Source organism: Hemibagrus wyckioides, linkage group LG14 (assembly GCF_019097595.1).
Source record: "Hemibagrus wyckioides isolate EC202008001 linkage group LG14, SWU_Hwy_1.0, whole genome shotgun sequence".
Classification (NCBI taxonomy): domain Eukaryota; kingdom Metazoa; phylum Chordata; class Actinopteri; order Siluriformes; family Bagridae; genus Hemibagrus; species Hemibagrus wyckioides.
In genome coordinates this window covers 16,174,550-16,198,305 of record NC_080723.1, presented here as the reverse complement: position 1 = coordinate 16,198,305, position 23,756 = coordinate 16,174,550, and the positions used below count along the sequence as shown (strand labels likewise).

Below are 23,756 nucleotides of genomic sequence, written 5' to 3'. Positions count from 1 at the left end.
AGATGGTCAAACCCAACAAAACTAAAAATCAGAATCATCAAGGCCAGTGTGCTAAAGCAAATCCACATCACACTACTACTACTACTAGGGCAGCTGAGGGTACAAAAATCTCAACTGGGACATTGGGGTAAGGGTGTCTAATGTCAATATCCTATTTATTTTCAAGAAATAAAAAGCTTGATCCTGATTAGGGTTGACCCAGAAACACTAGGCACAAAATGAGAATACAACCAGGACGAGACACCAGGCTTTTACAGGCCATCCTGTATACACAAACATGCAGACCTATGGACCCAATGTCTTTTGAGATGTGAAAAGAAAACCAGAGAACCCAGAGGAACCTCAAATAAATATGAGGAGAACATGCAAAACACGAGAGTAACATCAGTGTAAGTTCGACCCAGGAACCCTGGAGCTAGCAGTGCTACCCAGTTTACTTTCAGAGGATAAAATTCTCCATAATCATCCTCCTACTGCTCTCAAAAGATATTATATTTGGCATACGCAGCCAAGCATCTCCCAAAACCAAGGTCAGTTGAAAACCCAAGTCAGTCTTTAAAAGCTCAAATACTGATTTAGAGATTATAAGATACAGATGTCAAAGATTTTTGTTGTTTATGTGCAAAATAGCTAGCTAATTAACTGGAATAAACATTAATTAGATATGTGCACAAGGCATTCATATAAACTGAACTTAATATAAAATAAGTAAGTTGACATTGCCTTGTCAATTCCTATAATTTAGTCAGCTATTGTTGATTGACTTCTTTCAACCTCACAGATTTATGTCTTTTTTTCCTTCTCTCATACTCAGACAAGTTCAAATGAGGAGCAGCAACCATATTTCTGAACTTGCTCGTGTTGACTAATAAATATTAATGAATGTTGGTAGTCTGCTTATGAATATTCATAGACTGTGGGCGGTCAGCAGAAATGGAATGAGGACTGGTGAGACGGAGAATAACACTCTATAAACCAAATATACAAACATGATTTTCAGAGTTAAAAACAACTAACATTCAGAAGTAATAGAAAAAATAGTAGAATATAGCACCTTTAAAAAGTTCCATACGTCAACACACAAGACACACACACATACACTAGTCCATCTCCCAGCATACACTTTTAAAGGTGATGGACTGGTCAAGAGGCTGCAGTGCAGTCAATAAGGCAAATAAGACCTTATACAAGCACACACACACACACATACACTCACATGCACACACACACAACATGCATACACACTATATAACTTCAGATATAAAAAGAGGTCATGGTAGCTCATATTACTGTCTATGCACACACACACACACACACGTCACACCCAGGTCTGATGGTCCCAGCTGAGCCACAGCACTACAATATTAAGTGTCAGCACAAAACAAGCTGTGTATGCATGCCCCTCACCCTACCCCAAACACACACACACACTTGCCTTTCTTTATATTGTTCCCCCAAGCATCAGCTGCCAATTGTCTGATAAATTAGGATTGATGTCAACAGATCCACAGCACATATACACATATACATGATATATAAACTGCACAATATCCCAGCAAACACAACCCCACTTTTCCAACACATTTACTAAGCTAATCTGCATAAGTGCCAGGTGAGCTTGAATTTCTAGGTTTCATTGACTTTATCAGTTGTAGGAACTGTTACAGCAATGATGGTAAAGGAAAATTCTTGAAAAGGAAAACTATAACTGTAGCTTTTGTACTGAACCACTTGCATTTTTTTGGTGCAAAGGTTCCAGCCCCAAGTCTCTACCTGACACCTAAATAGATCCATAGATCTCTCTGTCTCTCTTGTGTCTAGAGTCAGCAGCTCATCAGCACTGGAACAGAAGGATTGCAGCTGAATTAAGCAGGTCGGTGTGTGTGTGTGTGTGTGTGTGTGTGTGTGTGTGTGTGTGTGTGTGTGCACATGTCATTTCACAGCTGAGAGAGCACAGTGCCGGGGATTGTCAGAGAAAGCAAGGGAGAGAGACAGATCCAGGGGGTGGAGCCCTTTGCCGAAAGATGGGGCAGCAAGACTCTGTGTACAGAGACAAAAAGATTCAGAGAGCTAAATCAAAGAACGTTTGAGAGAGAGAGACACACAGACAGAAAGACAGAGAGTGTGAAAGATGCTGACACTACACTCCACTAGAGTTTAAGGACCCTTCATAGTGTTCCACTAACAGGCCGCTTTCATTGAAGGAGCGATAAACCATCAAAACACTGAGCCAAATGTCACAGACCTTTCCTCACTGCTCCTCTGCTCTCACTCTCACTTTCCTCTGCCTCTCATTTCTCCCTACGTCTCTTGTAATCCAGCAGATTCTGGGTATTGAGCCACATACAAGCACAGGAGGCCCAGAGGAACCAAGACACACACGCTCTCACATACACACAGAATGAAGAGAGAACAATGAAGGAGAAAGAAAGAGCAAGTGAAAGAATGAAAGGTGAGAGAATGAGAAGACAAAGGTGAGTAAACTCTCTAAAAAAAATCAAGGTTAGTAAAAACACAACATCAGCGTTAGCTTATCTGCCAATTCAGTAAAGAAAAACAGACTCACTGTACATTCATTTAATTTATATAAGACAGTTACCACTTTCTGTTAACTCTCACTCATAAAGAAGCTAATTAAAAAGTCAGTCTTTTGATATTTATTCCAGGGAAGGTGCTGACATTGATTTCTTGCATGAATGTGGCTGTGAGTGTTTATTCAAAATGGCTCTCTGCTTTGCTCTCGCACTCGCTCACACCTGAAAGCTTTTAAAACTACAGTTCGTTACAGCTCAGTGATTTTCACAAGCCTGCTACAGGCACAGGTTTCACACCATGTGCTATTCACAAACTGAAACCTTCCACTCATGACTTTCTTGAAGATCGTAAAGACTTCTCAGGCAACAAGGCTATAAGCTAGGTTTCATTTATAAGGCTAACTCAACAGTTCATAACATCACATACACAAAGTAATGTTACTTTAAGGTGTTCACAAACAGGTGATTTTTATGCATTGACGGTTTTCATTTGTGTTTGTACATAACACGTATCTGCCATTACTGTAAACAAAGCTCTGCCCACATAAGCACATTTTCCAACATGCATGAGCAACATGTTTTGCAAGGTAATCCAACATGATACTGTTTAAAAAACAACAAGTCAGTACCACAAAAAAAAAGGCAAGATGCAGAGCTTCCACTGACTTTGAATGTAGTGATGGTTCTTCTGTGCTGACAGATGTGGGGTGTGGATGTGGTAAACAAGCCCTAAGCGTAGTATAATTAAATAAACAAAAAACATTTATTTTTTAAATGACACCAGTGAAGATTATCCTTGTTCATTTAAGGGAGTTAAACCCACTAATTCTAGGCGAAACAAAGACAATGAAGTTGAAATAAGTTACACTACTGTGCTGCGGAATTCTCTAATCGGATTGGTCAAGAGGTATTGATTCATTTTCTATAACTGCTGTTCAAATCACAGGCTTACTTTAAAGAGCTCCTTCTAATATGTTTGTGAGGTGAACATTTCATACAATATATAATACTCCTATTCAACCCACCCAAAAAATAACATTGTTATTTAACAAGTAACCATTGAGGTTTTCTTTAAAGAGAGAGTCTCCAGGACAGGAGACTTCAGACTTTCTGATTTTATTCTGAATAACTTCAATAAAGAGAAAAAAAAAAGGAGCCTGGTAGTGGAACAGCTGTTTCTAGCTATTATAATATATGTGATAACACAAGCTAAATTGTCTCACAGACATTCCACAACATTAAATGTAACTATAAACTGTTAAAAACTTTGATGCGTCATTCTATATTGAATAAAGAATTGTTGGCATTGACATTGCTGTGCTACAGAATGAATATAACCAAAGACATGTTATTACAGGGAAATAATCGACTTAGAGTTGCAAAGTAACTGTCATAACAGTAACACTGGTTCACACGAGTTTTATTTCTTATATAAATGTGTTTGTAGATAGCTGACAGCTATCTGATTAAAAGAGCAGTCTGATTAAAATAGCAGTAAATGGTGGATATTACAACATACTGTACTAGGCAAATACATTCATTATAATAATATCGACTGTTGATATGGCAGCCGAATTTTGCCTACTACAACATACATATAATTTGTGAGAACAACAACAAACAGTTCTGTATATTCATCAGATAATATTGGACAGAAATATTGGACCATTAAAGAACAGGGTTTGAAGTGATGCACTGATTACTGAACAGTGATTGACACAGCGTAAATTGTCAATATGAACACATGGCTTGGTTGCGTTGATGGACACTGCAAATGCATCTGTATTCTTTTACCAATGTTAGAAAGACAGGTTTACAGCGAGTTGAGTCAGATCAGTGTCTGGTATCGGACAATGCAACAAACTCTGATGTGGATGTTGTGTTGAAAAAAAAAAGAAAAAGAAAAGTGGGAGTGGAAACCCATATCCATTCTAACCTTAGATTATATAACCGTAGGGACATTTTTAGACTCACTGTTAAATTAACCCAGCACTTACACAGTCAGAGATTTTTACATTGCTGCAGGGATGCCATGTTCATTTATTCATCTTCAGTTCAGTAATGCTGGGCAGGGATCCTGCAGTGGATCCAGAGCCTATTCCAGGGACAAGGTGGGAGAATACACCCCACATGGAATGCCAGACCACTGCACACACCATGCACACTCTCTCTCTCTCTCTCTCTCTCTCTCTCACCATCATCATCATCATCATCATCATCATCATCAGGAGAATAGGTTCAGTAAGTTTACAAATCCAGCAAGTGACTCTCGGGCTCTCTTGCCTTCAGAGCTCTAGTTCATTTCAGTCTGATCATACTGCGGGTGCGATCTGGCTTTGCAAAGAACGACCTGAGCGCGCGTGTGTCTGGCAGAGCGCGTGCGTGCGTGCGTACTCGCACGCGCTCAGACTCGCTAAACGACTAAAAGAGCACTTTAAAGAAGTTTAACCAGGGACACTCACATCACGGAATTTGCTCCAGTACTTGTCCTTGTCGCTGATCCACTTGTCCGTGTCCGCCGTGTTCCCGTTGTTGTTGTTATTGTTGTTGTGGTGATGGTTGTTGTTGATGCCGACCGCCGCCTCCGCGCGCAGCAGGAAAGCGGCGATAGGTAACAGCAGCACGCACAGCATCGCCTGCAGGTGTGAACAGAGGACACGGCCATCTCAGTAACAAGGGCAGAGTGGACACACATACCAATGAAGAGGACGTGTACTCTTGAAGCCGCTCGTGATCGCTTGTCTAATCGTAATAATAATAATAATAATAATAATAAAAAGCTCGTGCCCCGGTTATTGCCTAATGCACCCAGCAAATCCACAGTCTGCTGAATTAGTGCATTATTATATTAAGTGCAATTAACGCATGCAGCATTGAATAATCACGCTACAACGTGGAATTAACACGTGCAGCACTGGAATTAACACTGGATTAAAACTGGATTAAAGGTTCACGATTGGTTAATTAACTGTGCCATTCTCCCTGTGTAAAAACAACAATCTAATGAACGACACTAGTCAGTATGTGTCTATAAGGATTATAAAAGATCAAAAGATGCCCATTTGATATGATTATATAATGATATGATGATAATAACACGATTAGTGTGGCTTAAGAGGGGAACATGGTGCGAGCAGACCAGAGCAGATGGAGCGCTTGCCACGAAACGAAAGGCTCTCGAGCCAATAAGCGTGTCCTTCACGGAACAATCAGGAGCACAGTTCTAATAATCCTCATAGTGATAATCCTCTCCTCTACCGTTTCCTCTCATCACTCCACTTTTCCACCAGAGTGATTTCTTTTCGGGTTTACTTACCTTGGATGGCCCGCGCTCGGCTATCCGGTGTGGTTAGTGTACCAAGTTTTGGCAAATGGTGTGTGGAGGGAAAAAAAGCCACGAAACCCGTTGGTGCGAATATCCAAAGGAGCGCAAGTGGAAGTGGAAGCGTGCGTAACGAGCAAAGTGCGCAGCTACACTGAGCCCGACTGGGGATGAAACCGAGGCGCGCGACTGAACGGTAACCGTCTCCGCCCACCTGCCAACACTTCCGCTCTTGGCTCCTCCCCCTGCAACGCTCTCTCTCCGTCTCGGACTGCAGCAATGCATTTAAGTACTAAGAAGTAAAGTCAGGGAGACTTGGAGAGCATCTAGTAAAGGTGCAGTTTATCATTTTTAAATGTGTCTGGACAACAATTTAAAGATACCATAGTTTAGATACATACATTAGTAACATTAAATATCGAATGGGTCTCTGTTTTAATTCATTTGTATTGGTCAGGGTCTTGATGGACACGGAGCTTATCCCTGGACACTGGTTCCGAATACACCATGGATGAGTCCATCTCAGGGCATCATACATACGCTATTACTCCTAAGGGCAATTTGGAGTTGCCAGTGCCATGTTATGGGAGGGAGGAGGAAACTAGAGAGCCCAAGGAAACCCTTTTAGATATGGGGAAAACTTGTGAAACTTTATCCAGACCAGTATTAAACCAGTCACTGTAGAGTAAAGCTACAAAAAGGCTACAAACCAACCTGCTGTGCCACTGTGCCACACCCTTTACTTTATCTATTTTATTTTATTTTTTTCAGGTTGCTCTGGCTCCATGTCTCAGCATCCTTTCTCAATTACTTAATAAAGAAGTCTTCATAATGAATTGTTGTATGCAAAAGAAAGAAAAATCAGTCTGCTTGGATTTTGTTTAATTTCCTATAAATGACAAGAAAAAGCCTCTAACCCTAATCTTTGTCAGATTTAATACCACTTCAAATTGTTACACTAGAAGATCAAGACTTTTGGGTTGTATCTTGGTAACATGCTTATGTAAATAGGATTTTCAGCAGTCCTTTCAGATTTTATGACATTAAAAACATTTTTACAATAAAAAAAAAAAATTATTGTAGGTTTTCTAATTTTCTATTATTTGAATGAAGTTAGAGCAGGAGAGAAACTGTACCACTGTTCCACTGAACCCTTATAAAGGACCCTGATCAATTCAGCTAGGAGTCGTTGTTTATAACAAAGGCAAATGTATGCTAAAGTTGGCCTGAGAGTAATTCAGACTTATTAAACTCTGGTCCTAAAGAGTCCAATACACTTGGAGATTTTCCTGCTCTAACACATTTTATTTTAATTACAAGATTTACTGTGTTCTAGTAAACAGATTTAGATGAGTGTGGAAATCAAGCCTGCTGTATTATTTGTTTACTGTCATGAAATTGCAAGCATCACTATAATGTACTCCTTAAAGTAAACAAAAAGCTCTCATCAAAGTACATGCAAGACGTCTGTGCATCTACTCACCTGATGCAGGTAGCAGAACAGATTTAGTTCTTGATGAAAATGAACCGAATTCTACAGTGTGGCAATGCTGCCATCTCATGGATTGATAGAGACTTGATTTTTTTTAATTTATGGGCTGTTCTTTAACTAGTAAGCAATTCGGTTATCTTGTATAGAAAATGCAGACAATGTAGGTAAATCAGTGTAGTGAAAGTCCAGATATCAACACATAAAACCATTCATCAGCAACAATATAGTGTAGACACTAAGCCGTTCCAGTGAAACAGGAAGCAGAAATTACAATGATGCTGGTTGTTAGAGAAGTAATAGAAGAAGTAGGACTTCAATTTCAATACATTTCAATTCATTATAGACACTATAAAAACATAGGTCTAATCATATGAAAGCTGATACAGTTTTAAAGCAAATAATATGACTGTTTAAAAATATTTCATTTATTTCTGGTACAAACAAAAAAATGTGTGAACATTTGTTATCATAAGATTATGTAATAAATGTGCACTGATCGATTAACACAGTTAATTTCAGTGGTTAAAAGTGGTCTGGGTCATGCAATTTTGGAGAATGTTATCCTATTCATTCAAAAAATGCAACAGGTTTCTTTTTCTTCTTCAGTTACATCAGCAGCATCATTAGCATTTTAGATAGATAGATATTTAGATACTTTAATCATCCCAAAGGGAAATTCACATTTTGTGGTTTATCTACAGATTATTCTTCTTGCCACTGTGTTGCTCCTCATCATTGGATCATTATGCTGTTTCTGTCCTCAATGAATGTCATTGTTGGCACACAGTAACATAAACGCAGAGACAGAGACTAAGAAAAAATAAGATCCTAGAAAAAATAACTGTGTAATGCTTCTTGCTACTGTGTTGATCCTCATCATTGGACTCTTGTTTTTGTCCTCAATGGATGTCCTTTTTTGGCACATTTCAGGCTGAAAAACAGTAACAAAAACATAGAGACAGAAGCTAAAATTAAGATCCTAAAAAATAACTGTGTAATAAACAATAAATGACTTTTACTGGCAACTTAAGTAGATACAGTCTAAACCAGACTAATGCAGAATAATTCCCCCTGTTGAACCACATCAGTCTTACCTTTTTGCACAGGGACATCTTTAAATTCTATACAACCTTCCATGGACCTTTGCTTTGCCATTTTTTTTAAGTCCCATTGGCACCAGACAAATGAGTGCAATGGCAGGTTTTGTGAAACTCCACTGTTACAAAACAACAAGCACAAAAAATTGAATTAGAACCATATTCTAATATGTAGTCATAATTCTGTGACAAAATAAATCTATGCAGAAATATACTGATTCCATTTAGATGCAAATGCAGTGTATTTAACCCTTACTGTTAAACAGGAGCGATGCATTTCACATGTGAAATGTGTTTTTTTTTTTATATTGATTGTTTCTATGTGCCATTCTTTAATAAACACTAACAAATAAATATGACATAAGATAAGGCATGAGAAGAATAAAACACAACAGGGCAATAAGAATAATCCCTTTCATTATTCAATTATTATTCTACAACAGCACACCCTCTTGAATTATTCCTAATGTGAACATATCATATTATCATTTATTATCTCTAGCTCATGTTACACATATTCATCCCATTTTAGGCCCTATCTAAAATATCTGTGGCTTCTTGAGATAGATGGAAAGCTCCTACAAGACTTTCATCATAAAGTTGAGTCATTTTTTTATATTTCTTTTATATGGCTTGAGTGCATAGGTTCTCAAAGCTCATGTATAATTCACAAAAGGACATCCATCAACTGTCAGACAAATTAGCTATGTGATAAATGCTTAGTTTGCAAATTACATTTTCTTAGCCATCAGTCAGCTCAGACAATTAGGAGAATCGATATTAAAGCACATCCATGGCCAAGAGAATACATCGGCCCCGCTCTTTGGGTGGAAATCATCTCATTACTCTTTCCTGGTGTTGGAAAGAGTGGCACAGGTCAATCATGGGCATTTGTGGGCTCATGTATATGGAACATGACAGTTAGTGGCTCTTCCAAGGACGTTTGGCAACCCTGTGAGTTTAAATCACTGCCACGGTGCAAAAGATCATTGGATCCTTTAGCTAACCCTCAAGTGTTTAGGATATTTGGATTATAATTCTCAAATAAATACATCTCATTAAGAACAATTCATATTCATATCAACTATTGCCATCAATTTTCCGTTCTTATTGGGAAAATGGTTAGATAGTTGCAATGTTTAAACCACTGAAACTGAATATGAAATCTGTTCATGTATGAAATACACTAACCAACAGTTTAAAGGGAATACCATAGTGTTACTGGGTAGGACTCAAAACAACCCTGATTCTATACATGGATGTCATAAGCTGTTGGAAACATTCCTTTGAAATTGTGGTGCTTGTTGACACGACTGCATCACATTGACATTGATGATTTGTCAGCTGCACATCCATCCAGAAAGCGCTCTTTAGGGTTCAGATCCAGTTACTAAGGAGGTCACTAATGTCCACCGTCCTCGTTGTCAGTTTGAGATGACGCTTGAGGCTTTGAAAACATTCCTCGCAGCATTATACCACAGCGTTTAACACAAGACAGGTGGAGTCCATGGAATCATATTTTTGATGCCAAGTTTGCACCCTCCCTTCTACGTGCGACAGCAGAAATAAAGATTCATCAAAGCAAATGACATTTTTTTCCACTGTAGTCAGTCTTCAGTCTTCTGTTCTTGGCTGACGGAACCTTATTGTCTTTTTTCCTTGGTAGTCCATCCACCTAAAGGTTCAAAGTGGTGCGCATTCTGAAATGCTTTTCTGCTCACCATGTTTCTAAGGGGTGGCTATTTGTGTTATTATAGCCTTCCTATCAGATCAAACCATTCTCTTTTGATTTCTCCCCTCAACAAGCCTGTGAAAGTCAGATTCTGTTGCATGTGAAAATAACAGGAGATCAGCAGTTCATCAAATGCCATGGGCAAAGCCACTGAGATCTAATTATTTGCCCAATTCTAACATTTTCATGTGAATGTTAACTAAACCTTTTGACCCGTATCTGCATGATTTAATGCACTGCGCTGCTGACGCATGTTTAGCTGATTTGATAATTGCATGAATGTGCAGGTGCATAAGTATTCCTAATAAAGCCTGTAGTTCATAGCTGCATTGTCAGAGTATAATGAACATATTGAATATATTTCACTCAAACCTGAGGTCACTTACTGGTCGTCAGGTGGTGTGTTCACATAGTCAGGGCTCTGCTCTAATAGAAGCTTTTGTGGCTGTTCACTGGTGTATGAACTGAGAGACAGAAACACAGATAGGTTAGACCAAATCTGTATTTGAGCTGTACTGTGAATTTGTGAGGTTGTGAATATGTGAATTTCCCTTTGGGATGAATAAAGTATCTATCTACCTACCTACCTACCTATCTATCTATCTATCTATCTATCTATCTATCTATCTATCTATCTATCTATCTATCTATCTATCTATCTACCTACCTACCTACCTAGATTCAAGATTCAAGAAGCTTTTATTGTCATTTCAACCACATATAGCTGGCGCAGTACATAGTGAAATGAAACAACGTTTCTCCAGGACCTGGTGCTACATAAACATACAACAACAAGTTCAATACAAAACAACAAACAACACCACAGAGCTAGGACAGAAGTTTGTCTTAGGCACGTAAAGTGCACAGTGTGCAGCTAGGTGCAAACAGAGCATAGACAAGACAGTGCAAAAAAGACAATAAATACAATAAAGACAACACAAAAGAGCACAGGACACTTAGCGCTGAAAAGAAATAAAAGAATGTGTACTGGAATGTAAGTGAAATAAAATAAATGAAATAAGTGAAATAGATAAAGTGAAATGTAAAAAAAAAAAGTATTGTGCAAAAATATTGTGCAAGAATACACAGCAGCAGTTGAGGTAGTGCAAATAGAATAAACATAAATATAACTATAGCAGCGGATGACAGGTAGAGGTAGTGCAGTAAGTAATGAACAGTATAAATTATGTGTGTGTGTGTGTTTGTGTCCACACAGTCAAGAGAGAGTGTGTGTATCTGTGTGTGAGAGACAGAGAGTTAGTATACAGTTCAGTCCTGAGTAAGAGTGTGTGTGTGTGAGAGAGTGTAGAACAGTTCAGTCCTGAGTGAGAGTGTGTGAGAGAGTGTAGAACAGTTCAGTCCCGGGTGTTGAGGAGCCTAATGGCTTGAGGAAAGAAACTGTTACACAGTCTGGTTGTGAGGGCCCGAATGCTCCGGTACCTCTTTCCAGATGGCAGGAGGGTGAAGAGTGTGTGTGAGGGGTGTGTGGGGTCAGCCACAATGCTGTTGGCTTTGCGGATGCAGCGTGCGGTGTAAATGTCTGTGATAGAGGGGAGAGAGACTCCGATGATCTTCTCAGCTGTCCTCACTATCCGCTGAAGGGTCTTGCGATCTGAGACCTACCTACCTACCTACCTACCTATCTATCTATCTATCTATCTATCTATCTATCTATCTATCTATCTATCTATCTATCTATCTATCTATCTATCTATCTATCTACTGTGAATATGAAATGTGAGCAGTCTAAGAAAACTCTTCACATGCTCCATTTCTACATTTTGTAGCCTATTATATACACTAAGGCTATTATATACAGCGATATGAAATAAGTATTTATAAATATAGATGTTTGTTTATCTATTTTCTACACCGCATATTTTCCTGGGTCATGGGGAACCTGGAGCTTATTCCAGGAGACTCAGAGCTCAGGGCAGGACACACCCTGGACAGGTTGCCAGTCTATCCCAGAGCACACTTGTTTATGTTACTCATTATACTTACAAACATATATCCACTCAAAATTTACACACATAACATCTTTCAACAATTCTTTATAAATGTGAACAACAAATGATATATGCATACGAACATAAAAACAGCAAAGCATGGACAGTTCCGACAGTAACACAAACGGTTTATGTTAAGGTTTATATTAATGTTTGTTTTACTTCTAATGTGTAATTGTTTTTTATAGTAACAGCTCACAGAAAATCTTTGGCTAAGACTTAATCTAAGACTAATAGATAGTTTTCATCCTTCAGCGTATCATATTGTATTTGGCACAGGTTTTACGCCGGAGGCCCATTTCTGTTGTGACTTAACTGTGGCTGGGTGGAGGCTGGACTGGTTCTTTGCCCAGGAATCAAGCCCAGGCCTCATGGTGAGATCCTGACGCACTATCTAACAACTAATAAATAATGGATTTGAAAGCACATTGTGGTTTAACCAAAGTAAAATATATAATCGTAGATGTGGTGCTGTTTTTGTTAGGAGATATTTAATTAGAGTTTACGAAAGGCGTCTCGGTTGTAAGCACTTTAAATCAGTTAGTGTCCCAGCACTTTTCTGAGAGTGAGCATGTGAGTAAGTTGGGTGAAGACAAATTAATTTGCCTCTTGGACATTCAACAACATTAGGTGTGTTTAGAAAATAAATCAAACCTTTTTGTTAGAAATCTATTTATAGTTCTAAAATAATTCATGTCATGAAGTACACTTTATACAGACAAAAACAGCATGTTCTGTCATGTTTAGTCCTTAAATACATTTCTATGTGCTAATAATAATAATAATAATAATAATAATAATAATAGAAACATTTGCAGGATACCCACAATGAAATTGAGTAAAGCGTTTGGATCCTTTTACCATCTCTGTTACTGATATATTGTTAATATAAAAATCACAAAAGAACAACAACAAAAAAGCCTTACCTCATGTTTTGAGGAAGTGGGTTCTTCTGAAACTTTATGCCTTTGCTTTTAGCTGTTGTATAGACAAGCGATCTCTCCAGCAAATCTCTGTTAAAATGCTGGCGTAATCAGTCAACGAGTAAAACCTGTTGGAGGTGTTTCTCTGTCAGTTGACAAATCTTCAACATACAGCTGTTGTTATAAATGTTATAAACACATGCATATGCTCCTTGAGACAATTTAGTTCTAGTTCTATTGCCAGGTTTTTGAGAAGGTAGGAGACGCCACAAGGAATCCTATATGAATATGGCGAAAATGTGGTGAAACTGTACAGACTGTAAATCGAGCACAGGATTTATTTTCATTATCATTATTTTTTCCAGGCGTTTCTGGCTCATGTCATGTCACGTGTTCATATCACACCACCCTTTCTCAAACATTTGTTTTGCTTTATTGTAAATGAGTTGCTATATCCAAACAAGAAAAAGTAAAAAAAAAAAAAAAAAATCTGCTTGGATTTTGTTCAATTTTATACAAATGAAAATGTACTCAAATTCAGCCTTTAACCCTAATCTTTGTGAGCTGTAAAAGCAGTTCAAATTGTCAATAAGACGAGCTTAAGACTTTTGGATTGCATCTTGAAAAGCTACTGTTTTTATACTGTATGTTGTTATGTATACTGTATAATGTATGTTGCGCCTTTTTAATGAACGGAAACACTCAACCGCTCAGTATGCAGCTAGAACAGAATGCCATTTTTCTTAGGAATAGATAGCTCACAGGGGTGGAGGTTCGTCGGTGGGGGAGAAGGAAATCTTGTCAGTGATTTATTTGCAATTGCAATTAAGCTTTAAGGTAGCTGAGGAAAATTAGGAAGCTCCACTGTTAACAGGCATAATGTAAATCAGATTTCCAATAACCTATTAAAAATTGTATTATAATAAAAGTGCTTTGGCTTTTATATGTGCTGGATTATTTGAATGAAGTTAGAGTAGGAAAGAATGAGTCATGTTCTTATTTCACTTAGAACAATGGCAATGTAAGTGAAGGTTGGCTTGGGAGCAAGAATTCAATCTTGATCATCTCTAGTCCTGAGTTTAGAATTTGAGTTTAGAGTCCAGGGGATTTCCCTGCTCTAATACATTTAATATTGTTAACAGCTAATTATCACATTAACTGCGCTCTAGCCGCGCGTTTGGATGAGTGTAGAAAGCGTGGGCTTGACACTGTTCCATCATTTATTTTATATGATGAAAGATATTGAAATGGCACTTTAATGTACCCCTCAAATGCAACACAATAACTTCACAGTGTGACAAGGTTGCCATCTCATGGTGAGATGGCTCGAAAACCTTTTCTTTCTTGTGTTTTTTAATAGAAATGAATGTGTTCTTTCATTAGGCAGCAAATGAATCAGCTTTGTAAACAGAATAAAGCAATGTAGAAACATTCCAACAAGTTCGCCACTTCTCAGCAATAGCATAGTGGGTGTAAATAGTAAGCTATTTCACTGGAACAGAAATAGAAGAAATGCATGTAGAAATCACAAATATATATTGCATGTCATTACATTGGTACAAGCACTACAAACAACATAGACACGATCATTTGAAAGCTGATACAGCTTTACAGCATACAATATGATTGTTTAAAATATCTCATTCAGTTCTGGTATGACCAGGAACATTCGCAATCATTATTCAGAACCCAAATTAGGTAATGAATGTGCACTGCAACTGATTGACGCAATTCATTGCATAGTGCTGATAATAAATATAATGACAAGTATGGGTGTGTGCTGAGCTTTTAGTGGGCAGGTCATGTTGTAGATTTGGAAATGTGAGGTCAGTGGTGCATTTCTGAAGAACTTGAGTCTTAGCTTTCTTATTAAATAAATTTACAGTTGCATATGTGTGAGCATAATAATAACAATAACAATAACAATAACAATCATCAAGAGCATCATCATCATTAAGTGTTTGGAATTCTGCCTCTGCCCTGTGGATGTGGACTTTGCATGTTCTTTCATGCTTCAGAGGTTTTCTCTGGGTACTCCAGTTTCCTCCCCCAGTCCAGAGATGTAGTGTGTTCTGTTGTGCTCTTGTATTGATCCTCATCTTTGCTTTATGTCCTCAGTGGGTGTCTTTGTTGGTGTAACTTGGAGAGCTGAAACACAGCAATATAACTATTATATGTACTGAATGTCAAATTGAGATCTTGATATGTAAATATAGAATAAAATAAAAAAGATTTTTTAAATAGAATTATAATTCTATATTATTCCAGATTCATGCAAAATAATTGCATCTGTCTATCCACGTTTGTCTTACCTTTAACATTCCATAGGAACATCTTTGAATTCTATGGCCGTGTCCATGGATTTTTTTCGTAAGCACCAAATGCACGGTCTGACTGAGAGATAACGCAAAGCCCCACATGTGAACCTGTCACAAAATAACAGCATACATTACATTACATTATAATCATAAACCCATGAGAAATATGACTGAAATACATCGATCAGGCGTAACATTATGAGCACTGACAGGTAAAGTGAATAACACTGATTATCTTCTCATCGTGGCACCTGTTAGCAGCAAGTGAACATTTTTTCCTCAGAACTGATGTGTTAGAAGCAGGAAAAATGAGCACGCGTAAGGATTTGAGTGAGTTTGACAAGGACCAAATTGTGATGGCTAGACGACTGGATCAGAGCATCTCCAACACTGCAGCTCAGTACCTATCAAAAGTGGTCCAAGGAAGGAACAGTGGTGAACCGGTGACAGGGTCATGAGCGGGCAAGGCTCATTGTTGCACGTGGGGAGTGAAGGCTGGCCTGTGTGATCCGATCCAACAGACGAGCTACTGTTGCTCAAATTGCTGAAAAGGTTAATACTAGTTCTGATAGAAAGATGTCAGAATACACCGTGCATGATGGGTCAGGGCTGTTTTGGCAGTAAAAGGGAGACCAACACAATATTTGGCAGGTGGTCATAATGTTATGCCTGATCAGTGTATATGAACAACTTAGACCATGTCCAAATACACTTCACTTATTCTGCAGTCTGGTGTGTATTTTAATTGAACAATATTAATAATTTGGCACTATTCTAAAAGAATTGTTTCATTCACTTGACATATAACATAATTCTGTTGCTCATTTGTACAGTTAGAGCAGTTAGTATTTCTTCCAAGGACGTCTGGCAGCTCTGAGAGCTCAGTTTGCTGTGCCGCTACAGTGCAATGGCTGGACCCTTAGGTATCTTTCTCAGGATTATTGCATTACAATTCTGCTTCTTGTAGTCACCAATACTTTTTAGAAACACATTTATACTGGTTAGGACATCTCCTTAGCTCTTAGAAGAGTCTGAATTCTGCATGGATTTCACAAGCTGATGAACAGATTCCTTTGGGATTCTTTAAGGCTTTGAACTGACATGGCTGCATTATATAATTGCTGCTACTTTTGCAGCTGTACATTTATACTGTAAATCTCTTATGGATGCAGATCTGGTGACTGCGAAGGGCACTGAAGTCCACTGAAATTGTCGTCATGGGACCAGTTTGAGACATCTTGAGCTTTGTAAAATAGCACGTCTCTGGTTGTAACCTTTATAAGACTGGTAAAGGAAATTAATTACATCAGTAACAATATTCAGATTGGCTGTAGTATTCAAACAATGCTCAGTCATTATTAAGGGGCTCAAGATGTGCCAAGAAAACATCACCACCAGCATAAACTGTACTGATAGGTCCATGTAATTATACTGATGATGCCAAATCATCATTGAAATCAAGATTCTTCATGGTTGTACAAGCATGGTTGTGAAGAGAGGTTATTTGAGTTACTGTATCATTCCCATACTATCAGACGAGTCCGGTCATTCACCTTTGCCTCACTCGACAATAAGGCATTTTCGACTGCAGAACTTCCAGAGACCATAGTAGATGTCAGAAATGTACATATCAGCTCATGTGTTACCAACAACCACACCATAGTAAAGTCACTGAGATGACATTCTAACATTTGATGTAAAAATTAACCGAGCTTTTGATCTGTGCCTGCACTATTTTATGCATTGTGCTGCTGCATGATTGGCAGACTGGATAATTGCATGAATGTGCCGATGTACATAACACGTTATTTATAACCGCATCATCTGGCTACAGTCAACATACTGAATATATTTCAATGAATCCTGAGGTCACTTACTGGTCTGCAGGTGATGTGTTCACATAGTCAGGCTGCAGCCCTAACAGAAGGTTTTGTGGTTGATCAGTGCTGTCAGAACAGAGAGAGAGAGAGAGAGAGAGAGAGGTCAGACCAAATCTCTGCAGACCAAATCTCTAAGCTGTACAGAAGAGTTCTACAAAGTATTATTAATGTGAATTATTATATGTGGGTGGCCTGTAAGAACTCTTCAAATGGTCAAATATTGTAATCTATTATATGCAGTGAGGCAAAAGCACTCAGACACTTTAGTTTTGTTTTTTTATGTAATAAACTTCCTGCAGGTATATCCACTTCAGATTTATGCACATAATGTTCTTTGACCTTGTAAAGAAAAAGAAAGTAGTCATGAAAATAAACAAAGATAAAGTTTTTTTTTAATTTATAAGTACAAAGTCAGCAGACATTATGTGTTTCAATTTGAATTGTATATATGCACAGGCTGTATATTAAATAACAAAAAGAAAAAGAAAAAGTGTCTGAATATTCATTTCCGCTCACTGGAGAGCTCTAAAAACAACAAACTTTCCTTAACTGAAATATCCTTCTCATTACAGTTAGAATAATTTACAATGTGGTTACCCCCAAAAGTAAAAAGAGAGACAATTTTATCTTAATTGCATCAGAGGAGAATCCCAGGCATATTGATAATCGGTATCTCATTACAAAGGGAACTGATCAGGCTTAAAGCCTTCACAGCATGTTCACAGCATGTATCAATCCAACAACTTGATAAAAGGTTGATATTTATTGCATAAGGAAATCACACACAGCTGACTGTTTTAATGTTGTGTTTGTTAAAAGGTCATGCATGATACATTGCATGATATGTTTGCAGATGCTGTAGCAAAGGCATTTATAAACATCATTTTGTTAAATATATTTATGGCTTCTTAAGGTCAAGTACACTATATTGCCAAAGGTTTTGGGACACCCCTCCAAATCATTGAATTCAGGTGTTGTTTCTGGCCTCTTAGTTCCAGTGAAAGGAACTCTTAATGCTTCAGTATGCCAAGACATTTTGGGCAATTCATGCTCCCAACTTCAGTTTGGTGATGACCCCTTCCTGTTCTAAAATGACTGCGCACCAGTGCACAAAGCAAGGTCCATAAAGACATAGATGAGTGAGTTTGGTGTGCCGGAGTTCTGGCCTCAACCTGACAGATCACCTTTGGGATGAATTAGAGCGGAGATTGCGAGCCAGGTCTTCCCGTCCAGCATCAGTGCCTGACCTCACAAATGCGGTTCTAGTGGAATGGTCAAAAATTCCTATAAACACACTCCTAAACCTTGTGGAAAGGCTTCCCAGAAGAGTGGAAACCTGATAGCTGTAAAGGGCGGGCCATCTCCATATTACATGCATGTGCATGTAAAGGCAGACGTCCCGGTTTTGGAATGGCTCGCAGTCTCCGCTCTAATTCATTATTATTATTATAATTCAGACATATTACCTGACACACCCATTTAACGGTAGGACCAGCTCCCCTCTATGGCATTTTCATTTGTCTATGTACACTATGCTTTGTGACCTATTGTGTTAATTCAGCTTTAAATAACATTTACTACTTCTTTAATGCTTATTAGATAAAAGCGCCAAAAGTCTTCGGATAATTATCACTGAATTGCTTGGAATATAAAGTACATACTCTGTACGTACTATACGTGCTTGTTTCAAATCTAACCCTGCATTTCTATAAACAGTGATTGCCTATTAACTAGTCCTTAACTAGTCCCAATTTCCTCTATTATTGCACTTATAGCTGTGATGTTGGTGTTAGAATGACTTTATAAAGTCCTAGGGGTGTTTGGAGGTAATACAGAGTTTAGTGGAATATTCCTGGAGGTTCTCAAAGCAAATTTCAAAGCCCCTTTAATGAAATGGTGCAATAGCACGTCATGTTAAATTTCACTGCAAGGAACTTTTATAACTTGGGGTTATTTTAAACCTTTCCCATTAAAGTATGCCCTGTCATGTTTTATTCCTTAGATTTCAGCTTAAAAACTGAATTTGACTGAATATACTATTAACACCTCTTTACTGAGATATTGTTTACATGAAAGTTATAAAGAAATATATATCTTACCTCATGTTTTCACAGATTTAGATTTAAAGCCTTTAGTTATGTGTTAATCCAAGCGTTCTCTCCCACAATGTTTGTTGAAACACTTGAAGCAGTCCCTATAAACCCTCTGACGTCATGGCTTACCACGTGATATCCTGACGTTACAAGTAAATCAAGTAAATGATGACTGATTTCCTATGTCAACTACCAATTCTTAAACAAATAGCTATGCTTGGTTTATAACAAAATAAACATCCATACAAATTTACATAGGTTTTTAAATCTTTAATTATAATTTGCTATAGTTTGTACATCTAACATGACTATATAATAACTGTGTATTTCTCAAAAACAACAAATTACAGGGATCCTAAAAGAGTTTAAATCACTGCTGTAATAAAATTAGATTTAATCAGTTTTTTTGCTTGGGTTTTTCCCTCTTTCTCTGTTTTACTAGAATGCAAAAGCAGGAAACAAATGTTAACTGCTGTCTATCATTAAATCAAACAAAGTTTTACATGTCTATAGATATTGGTGTGGCTGCTGACGTACACATTAGTTCACCTTTGATAACATCAAAATATCAAATCAAAATGAAGTTAATAAAATCTAGTCAGATATCTGGAACTCCAGATCAAACTGGTCATTGCATTTTTTAACAAAACTGAACTAAAGAGATCTGGGACATATCACTATGTGTAACTGAATTAACTGTAGATAACACATGTCTGCGTTGACATTAAAAAGTGTAACAAGTAAAATGCTTAATGCATAACAAGCATAATGTACAATGTAATTAAAATATCATTTTAATAAATTGGTAAACATGCCACAAACATTTCTCAGTTTATAGTATGATAAAACACAACAAAACTGTGCCCCAATAACTACCAGCTTTACTCTTTTTAAACATGACAGCAACTTGAAACTTGAGGTTGAGCTTTGAGAAGTATGAGCTTTGCATACTGTGTTGCTTTTTGTTGAACAGAAATTGTATCTGCTCATCCTTTCACCACACTATTATCAAGTACAATGTAATAAGCCTTGAAAGTGACTATTTTCTCACAGCTATGCTTTTGGATCTCATGTCAGTGTCAAGGCCCCCCTTTGACTATAGTTGCACTTTCCTGTCCAAACAAAACAGGTATACGCCCAGGTATAATTTACCTTTTTCACTTTGTCAAGATTCTCTACCCATTGCACAATCGTGGTGAGAATCCCAGCATCTCTCACAATGGAGTAGACATGTCCTCTCACAAAAGTCTCAAGACACTCCTTAAAGTTTCCTGTCATGTAGCTTCCCACACCAGGTAACACAGAGCCACCTACAGACATGGCTGTTGACTACAATTCCTAGACCACAGAGCAGCCTACAAACATGACTGCTGAGGACTACAGCACCCAACAGCAACCACAAAATCTCTCACGGTCATGTTCACATTCATTATGAGTGCACACACCTGAGCTCTATTACACATCACTGCCAAGGTATATAAGGACTTACGTCATTAGAGCTCAGAGAGAAATGTACTGTATGTGCAGTGCCATCTGTTGAAACCAAGCCTTATGTTCCTTAGATACAGTATTTATGGTTGTAATCAAAACTAACCTGGAACAGACCATACAGCTCTGGAAAAAAAATAAGAGACCACTGCCCAATCTCCAGATTTGAACCCTATTGAAAACCTCTGGAATGTCATCAAGAGGAAGATGGATGGTCACAAACCATCAAGCAAAGCTGTTTGCTTTTTTGCAAAAAGAGTGGTATAAAGTTCCCCAACAGCAATGTAAAAAACTGGTGGAGAGCATGGAGCCAAAACGCATGCAAATCGGGGTTATTCCACCAAATACTGATTTCTTAATGTTATTTAGCCAAAGCATTAACACAATTTGTTTACAAATTATTTGCATTTTGTTTTGTTTGAGTTATTAAAGCTCTGCAAATACTGCATGATCTTGGGTTATTTTGATGTGTTTCTTTTAAATATACACTCTAAATAACAATAGTTATATTTTGAATTTAGGAGAAATATTGTCAGCAGTTCACAAAAAATGAAACAAAACTGTTCATCTCACCAATACATGCACCTGTAAGAAAAAATCATAAGAACCTGATTATTTTGCAGTGGTCTGTTATTTTTTTCCAGAGCTGTATGTAGGAAACATGTATAGCACTTGCATGAAAATGAATGGATTTTTTTTATGTTGTTGTTAACTTTAGGACACTTTAGGAAGCAACCTTAAAGTTTCTACATAAGAAAAAGTTAGTGTGATTTTTTTTACGTTAAAAGGGGTCAAATACGAGCTGAACAGTATGTAAGCATTAACTGTCTGTTTTGACTGTATGCATTGCACAGCTGCCATGTGATTGGGTGCATGGATGAGTCTCTTATTTCTCAGCATACTGAATACTGTGCAAAATTTTTTTTGCGCTTACACGGAAGGAAGGAAGTTAAAGGAAGCAAGGGACTGGCCTTGCCAACTGTAAATTAGAGCAGAGACTGTGAGCCATGCCAAAACTGGGACGTCCGCCTTTACATGCACATGAATGTAATATAGATTTGGCCCATTCCTTTGTAGGTATAACAACTTCAACTCTTCTGGGAAGGCTTTCCACAAGGTTTAGGGGTGTGTTTATGGGAATTTTTGACCATTCCACTAGAAGTGCATCTGTGAGGTCAGGCACTGATGTTGGATGAGAAGGCCTGGCTTGCCTGGTCTCTGCTCTAATTCATCCCAAAGATCTTCTATCATGTTGATGTCAAGACTAAGGGAGTCAGGGCAGTCAAGTTCCTCCAAATCAAACTCGCTCATACATGTCTTTATGGACCTTGCTTTGTACACTGGTGTGCCATCATGTTGGAAAAGTAAGAGGCCATCCCCAAACTGTTCCCACAAACTTGGGAGCATGAAATTGTCCAAAATGTCTTGGGCATTAAGAGTTTGTTTCACTGGAACTAAGGGGCCAAGCGCGACCCCTGAAAAACAACACCTGAATTCTGAATTCAATGATTTATTTATATATCTATATATCTATCTATCTATCTATCTATATATATATATATATCTCATCAGACAGTGTTATATTGCTATATATAAAACAATACAACACTGGCAGATGATTATAGAAGCTGAGTGGCCTAAATTTGGTTGCAGTGTGTGGATAGACTTCATTACAGCAACTACATTGACAAGACTCTGGCAGGCTCCTATCTTATATACCACCCCTACTATATACATATTCAAACAACTCATTCTATCAGGTACTTCACAGAGACATTGGAAGTAATGAGCAGGAAGCTCACTTGCTGGATCTGGGAATTCCTCAGAGACCTAACAGACAGTCTCCGACTGTGAGGTCGATAATGAGCATTTTACTCCCCTTGATTAGTTGGCCCAGGTGTTCTGGAAAGTGGAACAGAACAAAAATACAGACTCAGGGGTAATGGTGGCTTGGTTGGGAACCTGGGGACTAGAGTCTGGTAGTTACACTGCAGGGGGTATCAACTCTAGATTTTCCCTACTCTGAACACACCTGATCCAGCTAATGCTGATTAGCTGATGGAGTTGTGCTTGAGGTTTGTGCACGGTGCTGAATAGCCACGACTGGAGTTGAGAATCCTGTTATAACAAAAATAAATAAATAACATTTTGAGTTGCCAAATTATATCCTGTTATGACACTGACAGCTATGTAGGCATGAGGTGAATAACAAATCATAAAAGTGTAAATAACTTAATCCTTAAGTAGGTAATTCCAAGGAAAGGGTGGAAAAATAAAAGAAAAAATGTAATAAAATGGAAAAAAAAACTATTGTAGTAACTTCTGTTTCCATTCAGACATTAAGCAGTTACTTTTTATCCCAAGCAACAAATAACTATTAAACGAAACATGCAAGCAATTGAGGCTTATAGTTGTTAAGGGCCCGACAGTGGTTCTTTGTCTGTCCTGAAATCTTTTAATCACTGTCTCAAAATGGCTTCCATGTCTTTGCTGTTGTAGAAAAAAATTGCAAGTAAATGCAATATTCTAATGCTAATTCTTAACATGACTGACAAATTTGACAAATAATGATGAATGATGACGAATGATGCTATAAGATGACTTTTCTTTAATCATAAGTCTATCATTACAGGATCTTTATCATATGACAAATAATATGCTATGAGCGACATGTTATGTTATATTATTTGGTATAATTGTGCATCATGTGACAAGTAATCATCTTAAAATAACTGGATTAAACCTTAAAAATAGAAATGGATGGATTTGCTTTTGAGGTTTTGCTTTTGTCCTTTAATATTTACACAGTATATTCAAAAGTATGTATACTCTTGACTATCACACTCACATGTAGGCCTACACCAAATT

The 23,756-nt window shown here is 37.8% G+C and overlaps 1 protein-coding gene and 2 long non-coding RNA genes across 3 annotated transcripts in view; all 3 read right to left on the bottom strand.

The window, feature by feature from the left end:
* The window catches only part of spock1 (SPARC (osteonectin), cwcv and kazal like domains proteoglycan 1), a 222,052-nt gene extending 216,005 nt beyond the window's left edge, over positions 1-6,047 (bottom strand). Inside the window, exons 1-2 of the mRNA XM_058408288.1 lie at positions 5,851-6,047; positions 4,997-5,170 (exon numbers count right to left, since the gene is read on the bottom strand). Coding sequence (XP_058264271.1) covers positions 4,997-5,167 — 171 coding nt within the window. The 5' untranslated portion in view covers positions 5,168-5,170; positions 5,851-6,047. The remainder of the gene's footprint in view (positions 1-4,996; positions 5,171-5,850) is intronic.
* Positions 6,048-7,736: 1,689 nt separating this feature from the next.
* On the bottom strand, positions 7,737-13,429 carry LOC131364863 (uncharacterized). The gene is made up of 4 exons (XR_009206533.1): positions 13,113-13,429; positions 10,564-10,641; positions 8,443-8,564; positions 7,737-8,279 (listed from the first exon to the last, which is right to left on the bottom strand). It is a non-coding gene; the product is annotated as an uncharacterized LOC131364863 (long non-coding RNA).
* A 246-nt stretch (positions 13,430-13,675) lies between these two features.
* Positions 13,676-19,535, bottom strand: LOC131364864 (uncharacterized). Its single transcript, XR_009206534.1, has 4 exons — positions 19,407-19,535; positions 17,305-17,373; positions 15,422-15,535; positions 13,676-15,257 (listed from the first exon to the last, which is right to left on the bottom strand). It is a non-coding gene; the product is annotated as an uncharacterized LOC131364864 (long non-coding RNA).
* Positions 19,536-23,756: the final 4,221 nt, after the last annotated feature.